A 22,330-nucleotide genomic window follows, 5' to 3' on the forward strand; every position below is an offset into this window, starting at 1 on the left:
AGGGTTCACCACAGTGGAATTGCTGAGCTGGAGCAGAGGAACTTTGCTCCAGAACCCTGTGTCACCCAGCCGTGCCTTTCCAGCCCTGGCAGGGTTTGGGAGCTGGGACAGACTTGTGCAATCCCAGTCAGCCACGTGCTCCAGTTGGGTGCGCGAACTGGTCACGGATGAGGGGATGCCTCCTGGGAATGGCATTGCCCTTTCCTCAAAGGAAGGCATTGCATGGTTCCTTCAAGCTGGAAGTGCAGAAGGAATATCTTTCTGGAGAGACCCTGTGCCTCACCTGGGCATTAGGCCTGCCATGAATTCTCTAGATTCCTTTTTTTTTTTTTTTGAACACACTCCCAAAGCTTTAATGGGAATGAGGAAAAAATATGTTACCTGTAATTCCCAGTTACCTGTGCCAGTGGAACTGCTCTAAACTAATATCTGAGACATGGATTGAAATGTTTAATAATTATTATTATTTAACACAGATAAAAATGTTTAATAATTAAAACAGAGCTTTTGGGGGACTTGAGATCTCTGTGGAACTAATGGGAACTTGGGAAGCTTTGAAAACTTGTTTTTTCTCCTGGCTCAAAGGAATAGCATGGATTAGCTGAAGCTTTGCCCCGTGGCTCTGGCTGCTCTGGTGGTCTGTGTCCCTGTGCTAGTCTGAGGAGAGGCACAAGCTCACAGCAAGGAAAATCCATGTTGCTATTTTGGAGTGTCCCAAGTCCATATGGAAATTCAATCAGCTCTGTGATTGACTCCATGGATGTGCCCAAGGCGTGAGGCTGCTCTAAGAATAGGGACAGGTTTGGGAACTCTGAAGGTTTAAACAGCTCTTTAAACACAGCCTAAACCTCCACCCAACAGGGATATTAGTATGGTTAGACTTGTGTTGAAGGTTCCCAAACCCTTTCTCTCTCCCAGCAGTTTCCCTATTAGTTACACTTTTTATTTTGAATGTCAAAATATTGGTTGGTTTTAAATTATTCTCAGTCTCTGCTGCATTTTCCCATGTCTTACTCCTCACACAAACCCTATGCTGCTGTGGGAGGAATAGTTTTGTTGTACTCTGACATATTTTAGAATTCCCAGGTGATGTGTTGTTTTGTGGAGGACACCCAGCTCTGACATCCATTTAGCTTACAAATCCCTTTCAGCAATGCTTTCATGATTTTACCATTATTTGGAGTAAACAAAGAAATAATGAACAAGTCACTGCTGGGACTAATTGGGTTTGCTGACAGCTCCTTTCTCCAGCAGCAGCAATCAATGCAACCTTTCCAACCCAAGAAGCAAACTGGGTTGGCTCTCCTTTAGGAATCTTTTCTCTCTTAGGAGAACTGACCAAAGCATGGATAAATAAATTCTTTGCATGGTGTTCCAGTGATTGTTGTGGTGTTTAGTGGAGTTGTTGCATCACTTGTGACAAACAAGCAGTGGATAACAAGGGTGTAGTCCCTCCTGAGCTGATTTGAGTTTGTGGGAGATGGAATGAGGCCATCAGCACCCACTCCGGGGTGTTACTGTCTTCTTTCCAGCAGGGATCTCCCCCCAAAAGAGGGATTTCAGCAGTTTCCGTAGGTCATGTGTGTCATATACTTCATTTGGAAGATAAAAGCATTGATAGTAATTTCCTTGACAAACCTGCAGTTGCTCCATGTGACAGGAGATGATTTAACATGAGAAAGATAATTTAATCCCATTAAGTGGAAAAATCCCGCTTTTGTGTGAGCTTCAGTGCAGGAGAGGTGTGCTGGGCTGATGCTGCTGCCAGAATTGCTCTGCTTGGAACTGGAATTAGCAGGGCAAGGGGGTTGTAAACCAAACCTGACTTACTGCCCTTCAGTCTCCGGGGTTTGAGTGGGGAAGGAGCCACATGTGTGGTGCAGAATAAGCTACTTAATGTTCCAGCTTTTTAAAAGTTTGGGATTTGTTGTGAATCCTCTTAGATATTTTTGTGTGCATACACTTCAGGCAATGTTTCCCAGAGTTTGTGATGTGAAACCTCCTAGAACTGGCTGTGTGTGCTCTCTTCCCCCTTTGCCTCGGGCGTGCTGCCCAAGCGCCCTCCTAATTCCGAGGGGAAGATTCCTGGTGTGCCCAGCTTAGCTCTTTGCAGCCTCCCAGGCTCCAGGCCAAGAGAACATAAGCCTTTCTGTGTAATTCCCACTGTGCTTACCTTGCTGGGGATGTTCTCAGCTCATCTTCCTCTGCCGTGTGTTACTTTAAAGTGTGTGTGGAGATGAAAACAATCCCTTTGAGCAGTGAAATCCTGATCACTCACCCGAGCACTCCTGTGTGCCTCTCCTTTTCCTGGAGTTTGTTTTTACCTCCCCGGCTGTGGAAAGACGGTATATGTCTATATTTCCTTGGGTTTTTTCCCTCTGAGAGGATTTGTGTGCTGCTTCTGGCAGCTTGCATTGCTGTGTCACCACTCAGCTCTCTGTAGAGCTGCCAGCTTGCTCTTTCCAGAGGACAAACCTTCTCCAAATCCTTTCGTCCTGGCTCCTGGATTTCACACTGCACTGGAAGCACCTTTACATGACTAACCAGCCCCCCTGAAAAGTTGCTCCCAGGGAATCTGGTGCAACTGGAGATGAAAGCTGAGCTAGAAGGGAAGTGATGAGAGATGAGCCTACAGTTTCCCCTGGAACAGGACAGCTGGGTGACTCTCTCAAGCTTATGGTTGTGGCACCAAAAATTCATGGAAAACAGGGTGCAGGAGGCTCCCCAACACTGACCCTTTGCTGTGCCATGAGGAGGAAGGGAACTAGACATCCTTGTGCAGTAAGAGGAATTTCTAGAGGTGTTTATATCCCAGTGAGGATGTGCTAAACACTGATTTTTTGGGAATTTGTGTAACACTGAATGCACTGTAAAAGTCATGTAGGTGTTCAGGCAGTGAAATGGTACAGTGGAATATGAGACAGGAGTTTCAAAACTAAGCAATGAAACAAGGCATAAAATATAAAACCAGCCTTGAGTTAATGTGATGGTTTTGATGCTCAAATGTAGGTGTTTTGTGGTAATTGCATATACCTATAAATGCATATAAAAATACATATAAAGATGTATATATATAAAGCCCATGGTGTGATGGGAGTCCCTGCTGCTCTGCCTCCTGCGAGAGGAGGAGGTTAGTTTTTCCAGTTGCTGCAGGATCCAGGACAAGCCCCACGGCCTGGGAGGCTGCGATGGCTCAATCACCTGTGCTGACACTTGGGGAGGTGACACAAGGCAAGATGCAGCTGCTGAGCAGCAGTGTGGCTCCAGAGCCTTTCCCTGGGCTTTGACACCTTGATTCCTTGCTAATTCTGGGAATACCCGTGGATCCTTCTGGTTTCTCTCCTGGAGCTGTCTAGTCTGTGTCCTGGGGACTGCAAAGGAGAGAGTTCAGTGCCAAACTCTCTGAGCAGTGACAGAAGAGGAGTGAGTCTGCTTATGAGGTATTGCTTGTTTCCAAGGGGATTGCAGGATGTTGTGAGTGCCTGGGATTGGAGTAGGATGGAATTGTCCTTCAAAATCACATTTGCCTTGGCTCTCAGAGCAGTTGTGGTGGGTTACTGCGTGGGTTGGCTGAAGGTAAGTCAGTGGATGACTTGGGTTTATCATGTACTGCACAGCTTGGATAGACACACCTTGGTCTGTTGGCATGATACGGAGTTGGAATGTGAGCTGCTGTTCCAATGGAATAGATAAAGGAAATGGAAATAGAGCCAGTCTGTACAAATATGTCACATACAGGCACTTTCTTTCACAGGTTACCTCTTTAACCTTCCTACATGTACCTGAGTTGTTTTAATAATTTATGTTAGATATTGTGGTCCTCTGATCTAGAATTCCTGTCTTATCCTTTGGTCTTCCATGGACAGACTTCCCATGCTTCCCAGCTAAGGCCAGAGGTGTTTTCCACTGAAAACAACAAATGGCTTCTCATTAGGAAAGGAAATGTCAACTTTAAATGAAATAAGATGTGACACTGTAAGAATTCTCTGTGGTAATGAGTGGGTGTAGTTGGGTGTAGCTGTGTGTGTGTGACCTGCTGCACTCCTGTCCCTAACTCCTGGGTCTTTTGAGTGTGCTTTGCTTGCTCTCTTTTGATGGACTCACAGAATCCCAGGATGTTTTGGGTTCAAGGGACCTTAAGGCCCATCCAGTCCCACCCCCTGCCATAGGCAGGGACACCTTCCCATCGCCAAGGCCGCCCCACACGCCGTCCAACTTGCAGGGATGAGGCAGCCACAGCTTCTCTGGACAACCTGTGCCTGTGCCAGAAGAATTTCTTCCTGAAGCTTTCCCAACATTTTTATTAGTAGGCTGTGAAATAGAGCAGCACTGTCAGGTATGGATCTGCCAGACCTAGAGCTGTTCAGATCCAGCTGTTAGCACCCAGTGCTATTATTTCCCATGGTGCTGCTGTTCCCATGTAGTGCTACTGTGAGCTCTGCACTCTGTGCTGTGCAGTACAGAAACCCTCAGTATTCCTGACTCCTGGCTGTATTTGGTCTCCTGAGGCTGCACTAACCAGGGAACATGTAAGTTTTGATGCCTTTTAATGCCATTTTTCTCTGTTCTGGATTTCAGGAGAGCTCATACCTTAACAGTCTTGTTCATTCTCACGTGTGCTCTGGGCTACGTGACCTTGCTGGAAGAGACTCCACAGGACACAGCCTACAACACAAAGAGGTAACACCTGAGGGGGTTTCCTAGCTGTGCTTTGGAGGTGGGTGGCTGTAGGATCAGGTTACTGTCCACACTCTTATCCTGTGAGAAAGGGAGCTGTGCACTTTCTTGCTGAAGTGCCTGAACCCTTAGAATGTGTCAAACTGATCATAAATCCATAAGCTTCTTTGATGCTGATCATTGAGTTGAATTTCTAATCAGCTTAGTGTCACTGTCACACCTGTGGCTGCTGTGTCTTGTCATTTAGAACAAAACACAAAATTGCTAAAGCCTTGAAGTACTGGTTGGGTTTCTTTGGCAATGGTTCTGCTTCTTTAGCTTAAAATAGCCTTTTCTTAGATAACCATAATCTCTAAATGATGGGAACTGTGGCTAAATTTTTCTGACTCGAGTGCTTTTTGTAAAATCATGTTCAAGATTTCCACACAAATCCTTCTTTATTGGTGATGAAAATTGCCCAAAGGGAAACTCTTGGGGAAAAAAGAATGAGACATATGTGGTCCTTTGATACTGTAATTTAAATTGATTCAGTGATTAAACTGATTCCTCTTTTTAAATACAGTAGGGAAGGAAAAGGAGGTAGAAAAGTGGCCTTTTAAAAAGTTAAATGTGTTTTAAACACACACTGCAAAGCATCCTTGCTAGAAGCATGAAAAGCAGTGTTTTCTACCAGTCTGGTTTCTGAAATAGAAAAGGTTTTTCCCCACTTGCTGTTAAAGGATTTCTTCCTATTTTTGTACATGTCTGAAGTGACTCAGGATATAACATTCATTGTCCTAGAACTGCAGGAATTGGGTATATCCTGAGCTAGTCTGATAGAAGTCATCCTGCATGACTGATAGAAGTGCCTGGCCAAGGGCTGGGATTTTACACATGGAGGGGAAACGGAACACGCTGGGAGCTGTCTGGAGCTGGGAAAGGTTCTGAAAGGCTTTGCTGTGAACAAATGTAATTTGATTCCTGCTTACAATGAGGAGGTCCAGGCTGGAGGTGTGACATGCTCTGGAGTGGCTGTTCAGAACAGGGAAGTGGAAAAGCCAGAAGAGGGGTGATGGCACATCCTTAGGGAGTGATGCAGAGCTAAGGTGACTCAGTGGAATATCTTATTATTGAGCTTAGAGCCTTTGCTTGATAAAAACAAACTCAGGGGAGGTGAGTCAGCAGGTGAACCTCTCCCTCTGGAAACACAAGCTGCTTTTTGTATACTCACTGCAGGGAATATTGTGCCCAGTTGTTAAACCAACTCACAGCATCATCCCAGGGAAGGAGTGGCAAAGGTGCTGTGATCATGTCTGCAAGATCTAGTCACCAAAAATGCTTCAAAAGCAGCATCCTGAGGATTGGACAGGGTCTTCCCATTATTCCAGCTTTTATACATCCCTGTTTCTGTTCAGGCTGTTGCTGTGGTCATCCAAGCTGCATGTCCACGGAGGGAGGAGTTAACTCAGCCAAATCATTCCTTTTTCCAAGCTAAACATCAGTGCAGATATAACCACAAGTCCTGTGGGCCTTTCCCTAAGCTTTCCCTCTGCCTTGGCCCCAATTCCCAGGAGGGTTGGAAGGGATGAATGTGCCTGGGCAGTTCCACACACTCCTTTTGCTGAGTCCCTTCTCAGTGAGCTCTGCCTATCATGGAATATCCTGAGCTGGAAGGGACCCACAAGGATCATCAGAGTCCAACTCCTGGCCCTGCACAGCACAGCCCCAGCAATCCCACCATGTGCCTCTCTGCTGAGGTCTTGCTGCCCACCAAACTTAGCACCATCAGGCAGGAAGGATTCCAGCTCAATCCCTATCCCAGCTCTTGTTCTTAGTTTCTGCAATGTCTGGGAACCTGCTGCTCTCTTACATCTCATTGTTCCTGGATCCTTAAGTGTAAATCTGAGCAAGGGAATTATATATTTAAGTGTGTATCTGAACAGAAACGCATTTCAGGGCAGGATGGTCACAATGTGCTCAAGTATATCCATAGCCCCAGTTTTCACAGATTTTTGCTTCCATAACTTCGGATCCCTTATCCTGCTCTGAGATCTCAATGCAGAGCTGTGTTGTATTCTGATTTCAGATGTAGGCCAGCACGAGGCTGTCCCTGTGTGCTGCTATCCCATGGGAACACTCACTGCCTAATGACTAGGAGTGGTTTGTCACCACTGAGCAGTGTCCGTAGCTGTCAGGGGGCTTTATTTCCACCTCCTGCACACTGACAGTGGAGCAGTGTTTGGGGATAGGTGCAGAGCTTGAACACACACTTCCAGTCCCTCCATTCTTCTTTGTTTCCAAGCTCTGGCTGAGGTGCCTGAGAGCTGCAGGAGGTGCACAAAGCAGAGCAGTGAATTGAGGTGAAGCTCCCAAATTGCCATACTGGCCCTGTGTTTCCCGGACTGGAGTCATCCCTGCAAAATCAGGATTATATGACCCTATTACTACCCTAGAAAAGTGCTCCATGTGGTCGCTCTCAGGAGCGGGGTGAATGGTGGTTTCAGGGAATAAATCATCAGGAGAAATGATGGACAAAACCCAACTGAGAGCAGGAACCTCTGAGCTCATGGGGTGTGGTATCCATAGCTGAGATTCGTGTTTGCGTCTGTCTCGTGTTCTAGTGGCACTTTCCTTCCTGCAGCAGGTCACGACAATTAAAGGAGGATTATTTAAGATAAGATTTATAGAGTTCTTTTATATGTAAATCTAGTCAGAGTTCATTAGGATCACACAGATGATCCTGTGACATGTGTGATCAAACTGCCTCTGTTGTAAGGACAGTGGAACATTAGGCAAAGAGATGTTGTGCTGCAGACCTGTCTGATCCATGAGGGCTTTATTCCCACAGTTCCTCCAGCCTTCAGTACAGCCTTGGAATAGTCCATGCTGACTGACAGCTGTCACCTTGTTCTCTGTTCAGCACTCAGGAGGGACAGGACTGAGCTCCAGTTCTGAGAGTAGCCAAAGAAACCTTCAGCACCTCGCTTGCATACCATCCACAAATCCAGAACTCCCAAATAATTGTGAATGCCAAGGGGTCTCAGGAAAAAGTTCGGGTTTTTTTCCATATGAAACACATCCAAGTTAAAGCCCTATGTGCATCAGGGTTGTACATTGAATTTCAAGCCCTGAAATGTCTCTTCTGAGATGCCTTTTCCACACCAGGTTTTGACAGTCGTTGAACAGCCACAGGGACAGATCCAGGGACAAGTGGGTTTGCATGTTGGTGATCTCTAACTGCTGGGGCTGAACACCCACAAGGAAAATGAGGTCCCAAGGAGGCCAAACCTGCATGTGCCCATCTACCAGGGCTGGTAGCACTGCTGAGGGGGTTGTGCCAGCTGTGCCAGTGTGGGTGCAGCCTGGGAAGGGACAGGGAGTGGGAGCTGACTGCTGGAATCCCAGCACAAAGGGCCACACACAGCTACTCAGACAAGCTGCATTGTCCTGTGTCTCTGCTTAGCACAAACAAGAGTTTGTTTGTGCTGAGCAAGCTGCTGCCAGGTTCTTCCTTTCTTGTTTGGTTAAGGACTGAAATGGTTTTTGTAGGCACAAGTTAGTGTTTCATGTCAGGAAATCCCACTGGCTGTGTCCATCCAGGTGAGGAAAAGAAAGCCTCTCTGAGATCCTGGAGCATTCCTGACTCAGGCCAGGTTGCTGAGGAGGCCTGGGAAGCTTCCTAAGAAGTCACATTAGTGATACTAAGGAGAAAATGCAGTTACCACTGGGAAAAAGAATATGTAATGGAACTGGTGTGGGTATTATGCAAGTCTATGATCCAGACTTCCCACGGGGAGCTTGAAGGGAGTATGTCTGACCCCCAGTGTGTGTCAGCACTGCTGCTGTTGGGCTGAGAGTGGTTTTTAGGAGGAGCATAACTAAGTTCTGTGGTGATTTGGATTCAGGTCATGTCTAGCTTCAGGAAAATGACCCACGAGGCCCACAGCGGTTTCCTCGGGCCCCTCAGCTGATGGCTGGGCACAGAGGCTGTGAGCAGGGATGGGTGTTGTCACACCACACACGTTGCAGGCTGTCCCACCCACAGTTGCCAGTCCTGCTGTTTCTAGATATACCTAGTGCCTCCAAATGCAGAATATTCTTATTATCTGAGGGCAGATGACAGGATTTTGGCATCCAGAGCTTTGGAAATCCCCATAGAACTGTCTGTTCACAGCTCAATTCAGCAGCTCATTCAGTGTGTTCAAGCAAGCAAAACTGAGTTACAGCTGTTAACTAAACCCTATTTTTATTTTCAGGCAGCACAAACATTTATACTCAAAGGTGAATTTCACCAAATAGTTTTCATAAATCCTTTAGTTTTCTATTTTGAAAGGAATTTTTGACACATTTAAAGCAGGAATAATCTCCTTTTGGTTCTAGTGTGTAGCATTTGCTCACTAGCAGCAGAATTATTGGGGGTTTTCTGTCTGAATTTTTGGGGGTTTCTGTGGCTCCTGCAGACTGAGCCATTTCATTTACAGTCAGGCAATTTAACAGGGAACAAGCTATTTCCCAGTTTTCCAGCCCTTCAGCAGGTGCGATGAGACAGCATGAAGGACCTAGTGGGAGTTCAGCTATTAAAAAGAGCACTTTTGGATTCATTTGTACCTTTTCATCCCATGAAAACCAAAAGACCATGCCTAGGGCTGTGGGTCTTCTGTATATTTGGGCTCCTGGGCTGAGCCCAAATTTTTATTTGATGTCTGTTCTTTGGGCTCTGTATTATAGTTCCAACTCTTGAAATAGCAGCAAGATAACAATAACAACTCCTTATTAAATTTCCTGGAAATTTAGTGGAGCAGTGAGCGCTTTCCTATGGCTCAATCCTGAGTGCTTTTGGGACCAAGTGGAAATAAAAGCTGCTCACAGTCACAGGGAAGTGTTTGACTCGCTGTGCACCTCATTGTGTGGGATTTTAATCTTGAGGACTGATGCGCTGGGTGGTTTTTCTGGATGGTTGTCAGCTGGATGAGGCTCCTCACCTGCCTGCCCAGGTGTTAGGGAATGGCAGCAGAAAGGAGGGGATGGAAGCAAGTGAGTAGCAGTGGGGAAGGGGAGGCAAGGATGGCAGTTTGTCATGAAACCAGATTAAACCTGCAGGAATTCATCTCCATGGCCCTAGAATACAATCTCCAACAGGCATCCATTCATCATGGACATGCTCAGCAGTTAAAAAACAAAGGTCAGATGTTTCTCACATCACAGAAATGTCATTTGCAGCCTCCTGAGGAGGATGAAGCAAGCAAACAGCTGTTCTCTTTTCCCTTGCAGAGGGATCGTTGCCAGTATTTTGGTGTTCTTGTGTTTTGGGGTGACACAAGCTAAAGATGGACCATTCTCAAGGCCTCACCCAGGTAAGTCACCTCACTCTCTCCAGTGCTTCTCTCTGGTTTATGGTGAAGGGAAATGTTTGTGTGGCCTGGAGAGAAGGTAAGTTGTCATTAAATAATCACAGAGGTTCATTAGCACTGCACACTTAGCACATAGGCTTTCACCCAGGCTCCAGACAGCATCCTGCTGGGCTTCCAGGCTACATGGAGCATGGAGGTTTGCTTTGGATCTCCCTTTTTGGCTTCCTGTTGTTAGTACAAAGCTCTGAGTGAGCTGCCAGGCTCTTGTAACCTGAACTTCCACTCTTTAGCCTCTCTTTTTTTCTCCTCTCTGTACTGTGACTGCACTTGTGACTGTGTATCCAGTGCTGGAGCACTGTGTTCCCTCTGCTCCATTAGCCACAGAGTGGGAGATGAGAAGCTCTTGGTTATGATTTTAAGGTTTTCTTGTCAGACTGGGAGCCTTGAAAGCAGAACACAAAACCTCTTCCATTTAGTGAAGTATGGAAATATTTTCACATCTTTGATCTTTTGCCTATTTTTAGATGCGAATCATTAAGGATGAAGGGAATTTGTATAGGCTTAAATAATATTCCTGAAAGCATTGAGCTCTCCTACAGTCAGGTGAAGTCTTTCCTTCTGCTACAGTTAATCCTGGTCCCTCCTGTAAAACCAATCACTCCTTTTGAGGACACCAGTGATACCTGAGGGCTCTCAGGTTTAGAACATCAGTGGATTTGTCTGGGCTGGATGTTTTAGCCCCGTGGAACAAAGTAGTACAAATTGGAAGGGGAAAGGCTTAAGGTCAGAGGTCTCTGCAGCAAACTCCTGGTGTAGACTGAGCCAGTGTCCAGCACCTGTGTGTGCTCCTGTCCTAGGAACAGCACTGGAATGAAGCTGAGTGTCCTTCAGCAGAATCCAGAGGTCCATCGACAGGGGGATGGCAGAAGCTCCTGTGTATTCAGTCACCTCAATCCTGAATGTATTCCTGTCATCTCCTGTCTTTATCTCACCTTCCCTCTGCCTTAGTGGTGGACTGGGCTGAGCAGGTGTTTTCAGGGGCTGTAGCAGTTCACCAGGACAGTGGGTGCTCCCCCAGTCACAGCAGGACCCCAGGTGCCTGCTGGAAGGTTCAGGACAGGATGTCTCCATCCCCATCCCATGGGAAGGCTCCACAGGCACAGCCTGGCAGCCCTGTCAGAATGGGCAGCCGCTCCCCACTTTGAGGGAGTGTTGGGAAGTTCCCCCCAGGCAGTGGAGTGCCTGAGCCAGCTTCCAGGTGCTCTTCCAGGAGCAGGTGCAGGATCTGTTCCCTGAGCTCCTCAAGCTGGATCTGAAGGGCAGCTGGGCCTGAGCCCTAATGCTGGCAGTGATGGTGGAGCCCTGATACTCAGTGTGTGTGTGTACCAATTTACCACCAGCTCAGAGGTGGCTTCTGTTTTCCTGATCTTTTTCTGCCCAGTGTTGTTATTCTGTTTAAATGTCTGTTCTTGCTGTGCTTTATCCCCCTGATGTATTTACACACAGCTCACCTGTGCCAACTCACCTGGCAGGTAATCCCCAATCCTCCTGCTTCATCTGTTGAGCTGCAGGAAAACCTCCTGGGTCTGGGATGTGGAGCTGTGTTAGGAGCTCACTCCCAGTCCCTGGGGATCATCTGATTCTCTCCTTGCTGGCCCTGCCTTCTCTGCTGTGTGTCATTAACCTACTTTGCACTAAGGCCATTAAGGAAACTGATCCCAGCCACCACCTCAGTGGCATCTGGCCAGCCTGAGGGCTTTAGTTCTTTTTTTGGCTGCCTTTTCAGTATCACTGGCCATGGCAGCTGGAGCCAGGGCTCAGCCAGCTTTACCAATTTCCTACTGGTTTTACACAACTTCCCATTTTCTCCAGTTTAGCCAATAATTTGCTACATGGATATATTCCAGTGGCCTCACTGTAGTCCAGACTGTAGAAATACCATGGAAAGAAGTAGCTATAGCTGTTTAGGCAGGACTTTACCAACTTCTCCTGCTTTTAGCCCATTTGCCATTTCCTTCTTGTAAACCACTGGCTTCCAGTGTCCCCCTTGACCTCCCCCAGTGTCCCCCCTTCCCTCTCAGTGTCCCTCCTACCCTCCCAGTGTCCCCCTTGCCCTTCAGTGTTCATCTCCTGTTCCCAGGTCTCCTGCAATGGCAGCAGTTTAGTGCTTGATCCTAGGAATCCCTTGGCTCTCAGGTGTGTAAATGGTTAGTTGAAGCCTATTCTGTAAGGAAAAGAGCCCTCATTTGAGGGAAGTTCCTGGTGCCAAGTGCTTTTAAGGAAAACAAATATTAGACATGCAAAAAATAACTGGTCCAGGAAGAGAGGGAACACAGTGTTTGTACAGCCTTGAACACATGGTGCTTGTGGTGTGCAGGCCCAGAGTAGTCTTCAAATCCTCTGGGGGACTTGAGTCAGCTGTGAGAAAGCTAAACACCAAATCAGAACCACGTCTTAATTGTTGATTATGATTCTTTGCTGAGCGTGTTCAGCAGCTGCAGCTCCTGCTGCCAGAACCCTGTACAGAGAGGAGCAGGAAAGCCCAGAGAAGGATTTAGGTGTCTCTGCTCTCTGAGAGAGAGACATCCCTCATAGACATCCTGGCTGTGGGCAGAGCCAAATCTGCCTCACAGGGTTTATTGGACAGCAAAACCAGCATTTCCAGGCATTGGCAGTGCCATCTGAGGGAAAGTGCTCAGTTCTGGAGGGAGAAGTGTGGCGATGAAGGTGGAGCAGGATGGATCAGGGGCAGGAATGAGCTCATGGAGCACAAAGCTTCCATCCAGGCCAGGCACAGAGCCTGTGACCCAAGGGCTGAGCCTGCCAGGAATGCTGAGGTACTGAGGATGGAGCTGAAAATGTGGAGACACTGTAATTTGTGCACCCTTTGGATTCAGGAGTTACTTTGGTGTGAGAAGATCTGTAATCACAGTCTGGGAAGGGTGAGAACACCTCAGGCTCTGACCTTTGCATAGCATTTATTATGGAGAGTTCCAGATCTTCTCACAGGTCTTACATCCACCACCTGCTAAGCCTTTGGTGCATTTTTAAATGTAATTCCAAGTAGAAGTGAATGTCCCTTTGGGATTCTGCAGTGCCCTGTGAGGACACAGCCTTGTGTCCAGGGAGAAAGCTGTGCTTCCAGAAATGGCTCCAGCCAGTCTCAGGAGTGTCTGGTTTAGCCAAGGTTGGACAGGTCAAGGCACCTTAGATCAGGGAGAAGGTTCAGGAAGGATGTAGTTCTCCTTCAAGGACTGCTGGGAAGCACTGTGGATACCACATACCATTCCTTCTAATTCTTAACTGCTGAGTTCCCTGGGTTGAAATATTCTTCTGCATCCTGGTCCCTTCTCCCGCATCCTGGTCCCTTCTCCCACATCCTGGTCAGTGCCTGGGCAATTCCAGCAGGTGCACACAGCAGCCTGGCTGGGAGAGGAAGATCCTTTCTGGTTGTGCCTCTGAGGAAGGGTGGGAAACACTGTGCTTGAGTGCTGGGATTTATCAACTACTTGGTGGGAGCATCCCTTCCTGGAGCAAAATTGTTGTTCAGGGAAGCTGTGGCTGCTCCGTCCCTGGCAGTGTTCAAGGCCAGGCTGGATGGGGCTGAAGCAACCTGGGCTAGGGGAAGGTGTCCCTGCCCATGGAACTGGATGGGCATTCAGGCCCCTTCAGCCCAAACCGTTGTGTGATTCTCTGTTCAGTGATGTTGCAGTAAGTGAATTATTAATTGCTGGTTAGCTGGACACTTGCTGACACCCCTTTCTCTCTCTCTGCAGCTTACTGGAGGTTCTGGCTGTGTGTCAGTGTGGTGTATGAGCTCTTCCTCATCTTCATACTCTTCCAGGTAAGTGACTTAGCCCTCCAGTTCCTGAATGTCACTTTAGTGTGGATATCAGCTCCTTTGTGGTGTTGTTTTCACTGCCTATAGGAGATGCTCTTTATTTGTGTGAGATGGAATCATTGTCCCATTTAATGAGACTTTCAGGTTGAGGGAAATGATAACAGATATTTCACCTGGTCTGACCTTCAGTTAGGGCAGACACTCTGGGAAAGTGTTCTTAGCTGGGCTGGTAAGGGAGTTCTTGTTCAGAACACAGGATAAGGTGTTAATGCTGACCAAAGTGATCAAACCTTTTCCACCCCATCAAATATTTCCTCTGGCTCCAGCATTTCTTGTTCTGCTTGGCTTGTCTGGACCCTCCTGAGCAGTCAGGAACACCACACTGTCCTTTTGTTCTCCTTTTTCCTTGTTTCTTTGTGCCTGGCCTGGTGGTTCATGGGCAGCTGGAATGAGCCTGCAGCAGGTCAGTGGCAACAGGGAGATTCCTGTCCCCTTGGCATAATTTGCGGGTACAGTGCAGGTCCCTAATGTCTTCTCAGGGTTTCTTTCAGGCCTGCTGGGAGGGAGTGGAGTTCTGCCCCTTTCCCAGGCCTGAACCTGGGAACATGTCTTGCCTCTATTTATCTTCCCTGAGGAATACTTACTTCCAACTCATTCCCATGTTATTACTGCTCCATGCCACCCTCTTTGTTTTCCAGCCATCCTTGCACATGATTCCCCTGAGCAGCTTCAGTCAGACTGAATAATACACTTGATTTTCTCTGGGTGGCACTGGGGTAGTCCTGAATTCCAGCAGCAATTCCCTCTGGCAGTGTGTGGTGTCACCAGTGACTTAGTGGCTAAGGACATCACTGCTGGTGCTCAGCTCTTGACTAAAAATACATCACTGCTCTGCCCAGGTTTAAATGAGGTTAAAATTCTGCTGAGGCTGCAGGTGACTGAACTTGCTCACGGCAAACACAAGCTGACTCGTGGCTGAGACTTGTCTCAGAGTTAGTGTGACTCCAGTGCCTTATTCTATCATTTTTTTATGATTCTTTTCATGAATTTTGGCTTTGTCCTGCTGTACTGTCACAGTATGTGACATCTGTCTGGCACAGATGTCACATTACTTCTGGAGTAAAACCTTGACCACAACACTGAGCAATTAGCAATTTCATTGGGAAATAAATACAGCAAATATGTGGCTGAGTTAACAGCAAATTAGTTCAAGTGTTGGTCATTTTGGTCAGTTCTTGCTGTTTGCTTCAAGTTTATCACCCGTGCTGCTAGTGGGACCTTGTTGGGAATGAGTGTTGGGAAGGATGAGTTGTGTGAAGCTTTTGGGAGGGATGGCAATTGGCTTAGGGAACTGAGTTAAAGATCACTGATTTTTCATCTTTAGGTAATATTAAGGACATTCTGTAGCCATTTTCCCCCTGAATATTTAGGCTTAGAGGCTCAGAAAGTCAGGAATGTGTGTGGGCCTTTGAGGCCTGGATAGATTCCAAGAATTGTTCTGCAACAAGTTTGCAAAAAGCTCAGTTTGAAGATCACTGTTGTTGTTATTTGTCTTTATACTTTCTGTGCACAAATCCCTGAGGGGAACTCTGGTTTGTGTGTCCTTTGCAGACTGTGCAGGATGGGAGGAAGTTCATGAAGTACATTGATCCTCACCTAGGGGTTCCTCTGCCAGAGAGAGACTATGGAGGCAACTGCCTTATTTATGATCCAGGCAATGAAACTGATCCCTTCCACAACATCTGGGTAAGGAGCAAAGGCACTTGCCAATGAGGATTTTTTAGTGTAAGATTGTTTAATTGAACTCTTCAAAGTGTAGTTGTGAGTTTCTGAGTGTTGAATCATAACCCAGGCCATGACTGACTCCTCGGCTTCTTCATTTCTCTTTTCCTGACCTTTGCTGTCCATCACATGTGTCTCTTTGGATCCTAATTACATGATTTCCCAGGGTTAAACTATTTAACAGCCCTTCTGTCTCACATTGTTGATGTCAAATTTTCCCCTAGGGCTTTGGATTTCTTTGTGTGCTTAAAGAATCTTCCTCTCAGTCACCTCGAGGCACAAAGTCCATCCCAGAATGGTTTGGGTTGGAAAGGACCTTAAAGATGATGTAGTTCCATGGGCAGAGATACCTTCCACTTTGTTCCCACAATATCATCTGCCCTTCTCTTGAGTCCCAGAATCCATCAGGTTGTTGTTTCTCACTGGCAAACAGAAGGTTTGAATTCAAGGGCCGGGGAATCTTTGTTATTAACAGCTCCCTCGGTGCACACAGTGAGGAACACCAAATCCTTTGGCTCTGCAGTGCCTTGGGGACTGGAATAATGGGATCAGTGCCAGCTGATATCCTGTTCTTGTCTTGCATCAAAGCTGGGAGGGGAGGGCACTGGTGGCAGGGCTGGTAACACTGGAGAAGCTCTACTGGATTCCTTCCTGAGGAAGGAGTCCATGTTCTTGCTCTGGCTTGAACCCACTCTGTTCCTGTCCCCTCTTCAGGCAAGGAACAGGACATTCAGCGTTAAACAGGTGCTCTTTGCTTTATCAACACCATCCTAATCCCAATTTCTGCTCCATAAAATTGATGATTTGTATTTGAAAACAGTTTGTTTGGTCACTGTACTCAGGAACAAAACCTGAAATCTTCTGTGAAACAACAGAAGTTTATTGCTGCATTTTCCTTGGAAAAAAAACCCCAAGGCTTAAGAACAGGTTATTGTTTGTTGTGTAGTGACCTACTCTCTGTTCTTGCTTTACAGGACAAGCTGGATGGATTTGTTCCTGCTCACTTTTTTGGCTGGTACCTGAAGGTGAGAATGGCTCTTGTGTTGCCCTTGTGTGACAGAGCTCCTGTGCTTTTACTGCCTCCCTGCTGCTGTGAACCTGTGTCTGTAACACACCACTCATACCAGGCTGTGTTTGGAACACGTGAAAAGCCTTTCCCCACCTTTTTTTCTTTGCCCTGCCCATGCCAGGTCACCTCGTTCCTTTCCAAAGCTGTGTCGTAGCCTCCCTTCTCTGGGCTCAGATCAATAAGGACCTTCAGTCCTGTGGCAGGAATGACCTTTGGAAGTGGAGTGTGGGGCAGGCAGGGACAGTCTGCTGTTGCCAAACACAGATTTGTGATGATAGGCTGCTCCTGCTGCTTTCTCGGTGGCATCAAGTCAGGATTTTAAACCATTGCACTGAGCAGTGCTTTAACTGTTGTTACTTTTTAGGCAGTACCAACCAACTGTGGAAGGAATTCCAGCTCTGCTTGTCTCTAGCAGAACCTTCAACATGTGTTTTGCCAATTACTTTGGTCTAAACATTAGCTTTTTTAACCTGATCAGACTTGCTAATTCATTGATTTTGCCCCTGCAGACCTTGTTTGGGTTGTTACCCACAGGATCACCATAAATAACAGACTGACAAAGCTGTTTTACAAACAAGCTGCAACTGTTGGTTTGTGTTTCCATTTCTGAAGTGCAGATGTGTTCTGGGACTGGTTTGGGTTGGGCTGGGGTTTCCCCCATAACCAGAGGTGAGTTTGGGCACGGGGGAGACCTGGATTTCAGCTTGTTAGTGTCTTGTTCTGCTAGTAAACAGAGCTGGAAATCTGGAAAGCTTGGATCTTCTTCATCCAAGAGAATTCCATTAGAAACTGAAGTGTCAAAACAGCGTTTCAGTTCCATTCTGTGTTTGTTTTTACCAAGAAGTAATACTGAGGAAAAAAGCCTAAACTGTGAGTGCCAAGACATAAGGGGAGTAGTAACACATTCCTGAGGAGCTGGAGTGGGATAGAATTCCATATGCCAGTCTGCTCAGTCCAGCTGTTCCTTATCTTGGTGTGGAAGAAGCTGGTTTTTGTCAGATGCTGATCCTTCAGGTGACACATCCCCTTGTCACTTGCAGCCTGAGTGGCAGAGTCCAGCAGCCCCTCAGGGTGTTCGTTCCTGGGCTGCTGAGCTGGGAGGGAACTTCCTGCTGGATTTCCTCTGGATCATTGCATATTTTTATATTAAATATGTTAAATATTAAGCTATTTATTAAATGCTGGAGCTTGAGTGTGTTGTCTCAATGACAATGATTTATGTCTGTTCTTCCATGGAGTGGGTTTTATATCTCTATTATTGCACGGGGTGGGATTTATGTCATCATCTATACTCCTCAGTGTCCTTCTTGTCTCCTGTGCTGCCTCTGTGGTAAGCTGAGAGGCTTGTGAGCATTGGGCTTTACTAGACCATCACATCATGGAAATAAAGTTGTCCTGAGCTCCCTGATCCTTTTCTGGATACTGGAGACAACACCTACAGCTGTAGAGATAACTGGTGAACAGCGCACACCCTGTGTGTGTCCTTTGTGTCCTGAGGGCAGAAGTTGGGAGTTTAAGGGGAAAAAAGTAATAATATTTCATATACTGTTGCAAAACTTGTAAATCTGAGCAGTGTCTGTCCAGGACTTATGGAATTCTCTGTTATTTGGGTTTCTGAAGGCATGAATGTAAGTGGTGTGTGAATCTGCTCACTCTGGTGTGCAAGGCTCCATTTTGGTGGTAGTTTTTAGCAGCTGTTGTGTTTAAAAGACTTTTTCTCCCTCTGAAAGACTTTTTCCTCCCTTTCCACAGACACTGATGATTCGGGACTGGTGGATGTGCATGATCATCAGTGTCATGTTTGAGTTCCTGGAGTACAGCCTGGAACATCAGCTCCCAAATTTCAGTGAATGCTGGTGGGATCACGTATGTACCACAGGGGTCAGGAGTTACTTGGGAATAAAAAGGGAGGTGTGGGAAATGGTGAGAGCTGAGAGATGTATGATTGCTGCTGCCCTAAGGTGTTTGTCACTGTGTGTATAAATTCTGTGGGTTTCAAACACTTGCCCAGGGTTAAATATTTTGATTCATTTCACACCAAAGAAAGAATCTGAAGCTCTTCCGTAGCACTTACAAATACTTTCATCAAGTCTGAAATTAAGAAAAAGTGAAAAATTGGAGTATAAAGTTTTCAGAGAATGATTTTCCTTGCCTGATAAAACAACCAGACTCAGTGCACTTTGTGTTCAGCTCTTCCTTCCATGCAAACCTCTCCTCGCTGCTGTGTGAAAACAGTCAGTAGTGCTGTGTTTGCAGTGTCTGTGCTTTATAAAAAGCATTTAGAAGGTAAACATTTAGCCTCACTGAAGAGCTGTGTGGTCTCTGCACATGATGGTCTGTATTCTTGTCCTAAAACACTGCTTGTGTGTGTGTGTTTTCAGGCCAGAGGGACTTCAGGCTTGAAGGGACACCCGTTTAGATGATGTTTTATTTCCCTGTGAGATGTAACCTGGTGCCAGAGCCATCAGGATCTTCTGCACCAGAGCACACAGCTCTGCTCTCGTGTTGCTTTGGCTGTTTTACCCCACAGGCTCTTTCCCAAGCTTGGAATGATTCGCTCTGTGGCTGTATTTATAAAAGTCAATGCATTATGTATAAAGACATCAAGCAAAGCTGGTTTGCCTTCAAAAAACCTTTGGAAATAACTCTGTGTCCTACTTCTTTGTACAGGGAGGACAGAGGGGTGTGTTTTTCAGCTGCATCTCCAGAACTAGCACTTGGCAATAAGAGCAGGGGCAGAAATAAGTGTTGAATGGCACATTTGAGCCTGGAGCTGAGTCAGTTCTTTAGGAGAAGCTTCAGGAGTACCTGAAGTTATTGTGCAGAGTGAAATCCAGGGCCAGATTCAGATTTAGGGAGTCAGGAATAGGTTTAGGTGTGTTTGTGGAGTTCTCAAGAGTGGAGTTGAGCTGACGGTGAGAATGAGTACAGCCATCCCCTGTGCTGTGTTTGGGCTTGGGATGTTCAGTCCCTGTGAGCAGAGCACGTCCTCCTGTGTGCGCCTGTCACATCTCCCTGTTCCCAGCTCGTGTCCCTTCCCCAGCATGACTGTGTGTTTCTCCTTCCAGTGGATAATGGACGTGATCCTATGTAATGGATTAGGGATTTACTGCGGGATGAAGACTCTGTCCTGGCTTTCCTTGAAAACATACAAGTGGCAAGGACTCTGGAACATTCCCACCTACAAGTGAGTTGTGGGGGGAGGAGCTCCACAGGCACAATGCAAAGGTTGGGCCTGTGCTCAAGGCATGGATGTTTTGGTTAATGTGGGTTAAAGAGTTCCTGGGTGTTTGGGTGACCTGAGGATCCGGTGACTTATTGCTGCAGGGAGGCTTGTTTGGGAGAATGTAGTTAACTTGGGAATGGAATTGTTGGGAATACATCTGTGTGCCCTGAGCACTGCCTGATGCCTGGGAATGAGAGCAGCTTGTGGAAGTGAGTTGATTTAGTGCCACTGTTAAAGCAGAGGCTGGGATCCAAACTGGGATCACACCCTTTCACTCACAGCAAGGATCTGGTTGGTCCTTGTGCAAACACTGCATTCCTGGGTAACCACAGCCCTACAGGGATTGGGACACTGAGAACGAAACTAATAAATCCCTTGTAGTTGGGTGCCAGTAATGACCCATCCTGCTCTGTGGTGTCTTTGCCGAGCAGAACTGAGGCATCACTTATTGCAGTGGGTGTAGGATATTAAAGCTTAAGTTGATAGTCCAAGTGAGAGGTTTCTGTAGCTCATTAATCTCATTAAATGGTGATTTTAATGGAGTAAATGGAGATGTTTTGCATACCTGAAGTGCTATCTCAAATGGGAATGGTGGTAGATGTCTCCCCCCTGCTGTTTCTCAAAGCTGCACTGGTGTTTTGGTGTTTACAGAGGCAAAATGAAGAGAATTGTGTTCCAGTTCACCCCCTACAGCTGGGTGAAGTTTGAGTGGAAACCAGCCTCCAGCCTGCGCCGCTGGCTCGCCGTCTGCGGCATCATCTTTGTGGTGAGGACACCTCTGCCTTCTCTGCCATCTCCTTTCTGCTCTCATAGCAACCGAGTGACTCGGGCTGGATCTCCGAGTGGTGATACTCCTGCAGCTGAGGCTGGAAGAGATCACTCCCCAGTCCCACAGGACTGGGGTGTATGTCTGTGTCTCTGGGTTACAGATTCATTGCAGGAATAGTTGTTTGCTGAACACTTCTGGTTGGCAATGTGATCAACATAAACTTTAGCAAGTTGCTGCTCCCCAGAGCATTGGATTTGGGTGGAAGCATCTCGTTTCTCTCAGTTTTATGTAGATAGAGGTCTGGAAAGGGCTGTACCTAATGCCTTGGCTTCTCTGAGCAGAGCTCCTGAGGCACAATTCTGTCGTAGACCATATTTTTATATAGGCTTAAATAATTGAATTAGCCTAGATTTGTCTTCTTTTATGTTTCACTGCACACTCAGCATGTGATGGTGTTTAACGCCATCCTGGTAAAGCAGCCCCCACTGAGACAGGAACAGGTTGGCTGCTCCAGCAGTCACACAGAGGGACAGACTGCCCCCTCCAGCATCTGAGAGGGTGATGGATTTGTTTTGTGGGAATGCAGCATCTGGAATTCATCATTTCACAGTCACAGGTATTGCCTTTGTGACACTGGTAAGGAGGATAAATTGGGCAGTCTAGGTGCTTTTCCCCACTCCTGCCCTTTACCAGCCAGGGAACTTTAGGCTTTGTGCCTCCATCAGGTGTCACTTGGCTTTGCTCTGAGCAACTCAAACTTATTCCAACTCAGCAGCTGTGAAGTTTAACTAAAACCAACCCTGTGACCCTGGCAGTGATTCCAGAGGCACCAGGCATTAACTCTGTGGCACAGGACATTACTCTGTGTTTCTAACAGCTGCTAGAACAAGCTCACAGCACCTGATTTCTGCTGCAGAAGCATTGGCCAAGCTCACATGACACCCCAGGCTGGCCAAGGCTCCTTTGTGGGAGAAGTAACAAATAAAGAAGTATAAATCACATATGTGTTTCTCCAGATAGGTACTAGTTGCACCTCGAAGAAACTGGGGTTTAGGTGCTGCAGCAGCTGAGAGATTCCAGTGAATTTATGCTAGACTTTGGGATAATAATGTCTCTTTTAGCACAGCCCAGCAACTGACAGGTTCTAAGCAGCTTCAGCTTTTGGTTTAAGCATTGCTTAATGCCCTTTGTTTTCATTTCTTTTGAAGTGTCAAACTGATGTCTGTCTGCTCCCTTGATCCCATTGCAGGCAGCTCACTGCAGAACATCTTGCTCTAAACTTAGAACCAATTCTCCCAAGTGGGATTTGAGGGTGATGTTTGCACCCAAACCAAAGCTCTTGGGATGTGCAGCTTATGTCTCTTGTTATGTTGGGGCTTCTCAGCCAGATTTTAAATGACAGTGGAAAGAGAAGTTGTTGCCTTTAAGGGTTTGTTATCAGTAGCTGTGCAGGCAATTCAAGTCAGAAACTTGTAGAACTTGTTCAAAATTAGGGGCAGTGCTTGTCCAGCTTTCTCTTGTGGTTTTTAATGCCTCTTTCCAGCACAGAAAAGGTGTAAAAACCCAAGTGTTGGTGGTGATTATTGCAGCTGCTGGTGGTTCAGTTAGTGGTGCTGGGCAGGACTGAGAGATGGTG

The 22,330-nt window shown here is 46.7% G+C and overlaps 1 protein-coding gene across 1 annotated transcript in view; it reads left to right on the forward strand.

Annotated features, from left to right (window-relative positions):
* The window catches only part of PTDSS2 (phosphatidylserine synthase 2), a 29,864-nt gene that overhangs the window by 2,347 nt on the left and 5,187 nt on the right, over positions 1-22,330 (forward strand). Inside the window, exons 2-9 of the mRNA XM_009076300.1 lie at positions 4,579-4,680; positions 9,928-10,010; positions 13,784-13,851; positions 15,460-15,594; positions 16,605-16,655; positions 18,452-18,565; positions 19,768-19,886; positions 20,577-20,691. Of these exons, the coding sequence (XP_009074548.1) occupies positions 4,579-4,680; positions 9,928-10,010; positions 13,784-13,851; positions 15,460-15,594; positions 16,605-16,655; positions 18,452-18,565; positions 19,768-19,886; positions 20,577-20,691 (787 nt within the window). The remainder of the gene's footprint in view (positions 1-4,578; positions 4,681-9,927; positions 10,011-13,783; positions 13,852-15,459; positions 15,595-16,604; positions 16,656-18,451; positions 18,566-19,767; positions 19,887-20,576; positions 20,692-22,330) is intronic.

Source organism: Acanthisitta chloris, unplaced genomic scaffold, assembly GCF_000695815.1.
Source record: "Acanthisitta chloris isolate BGI_N310 unplaced genomic scaffold, ASM69581v1 scaffold25636, whole genome shotgun sequence".
Classification (NCBI taxonomy): Eukaryota; Metazoa; Chordata; class Aves; order Passeriformes; family Acanthisittidae; genus Acanthisitta; species Acanthisitta chloris.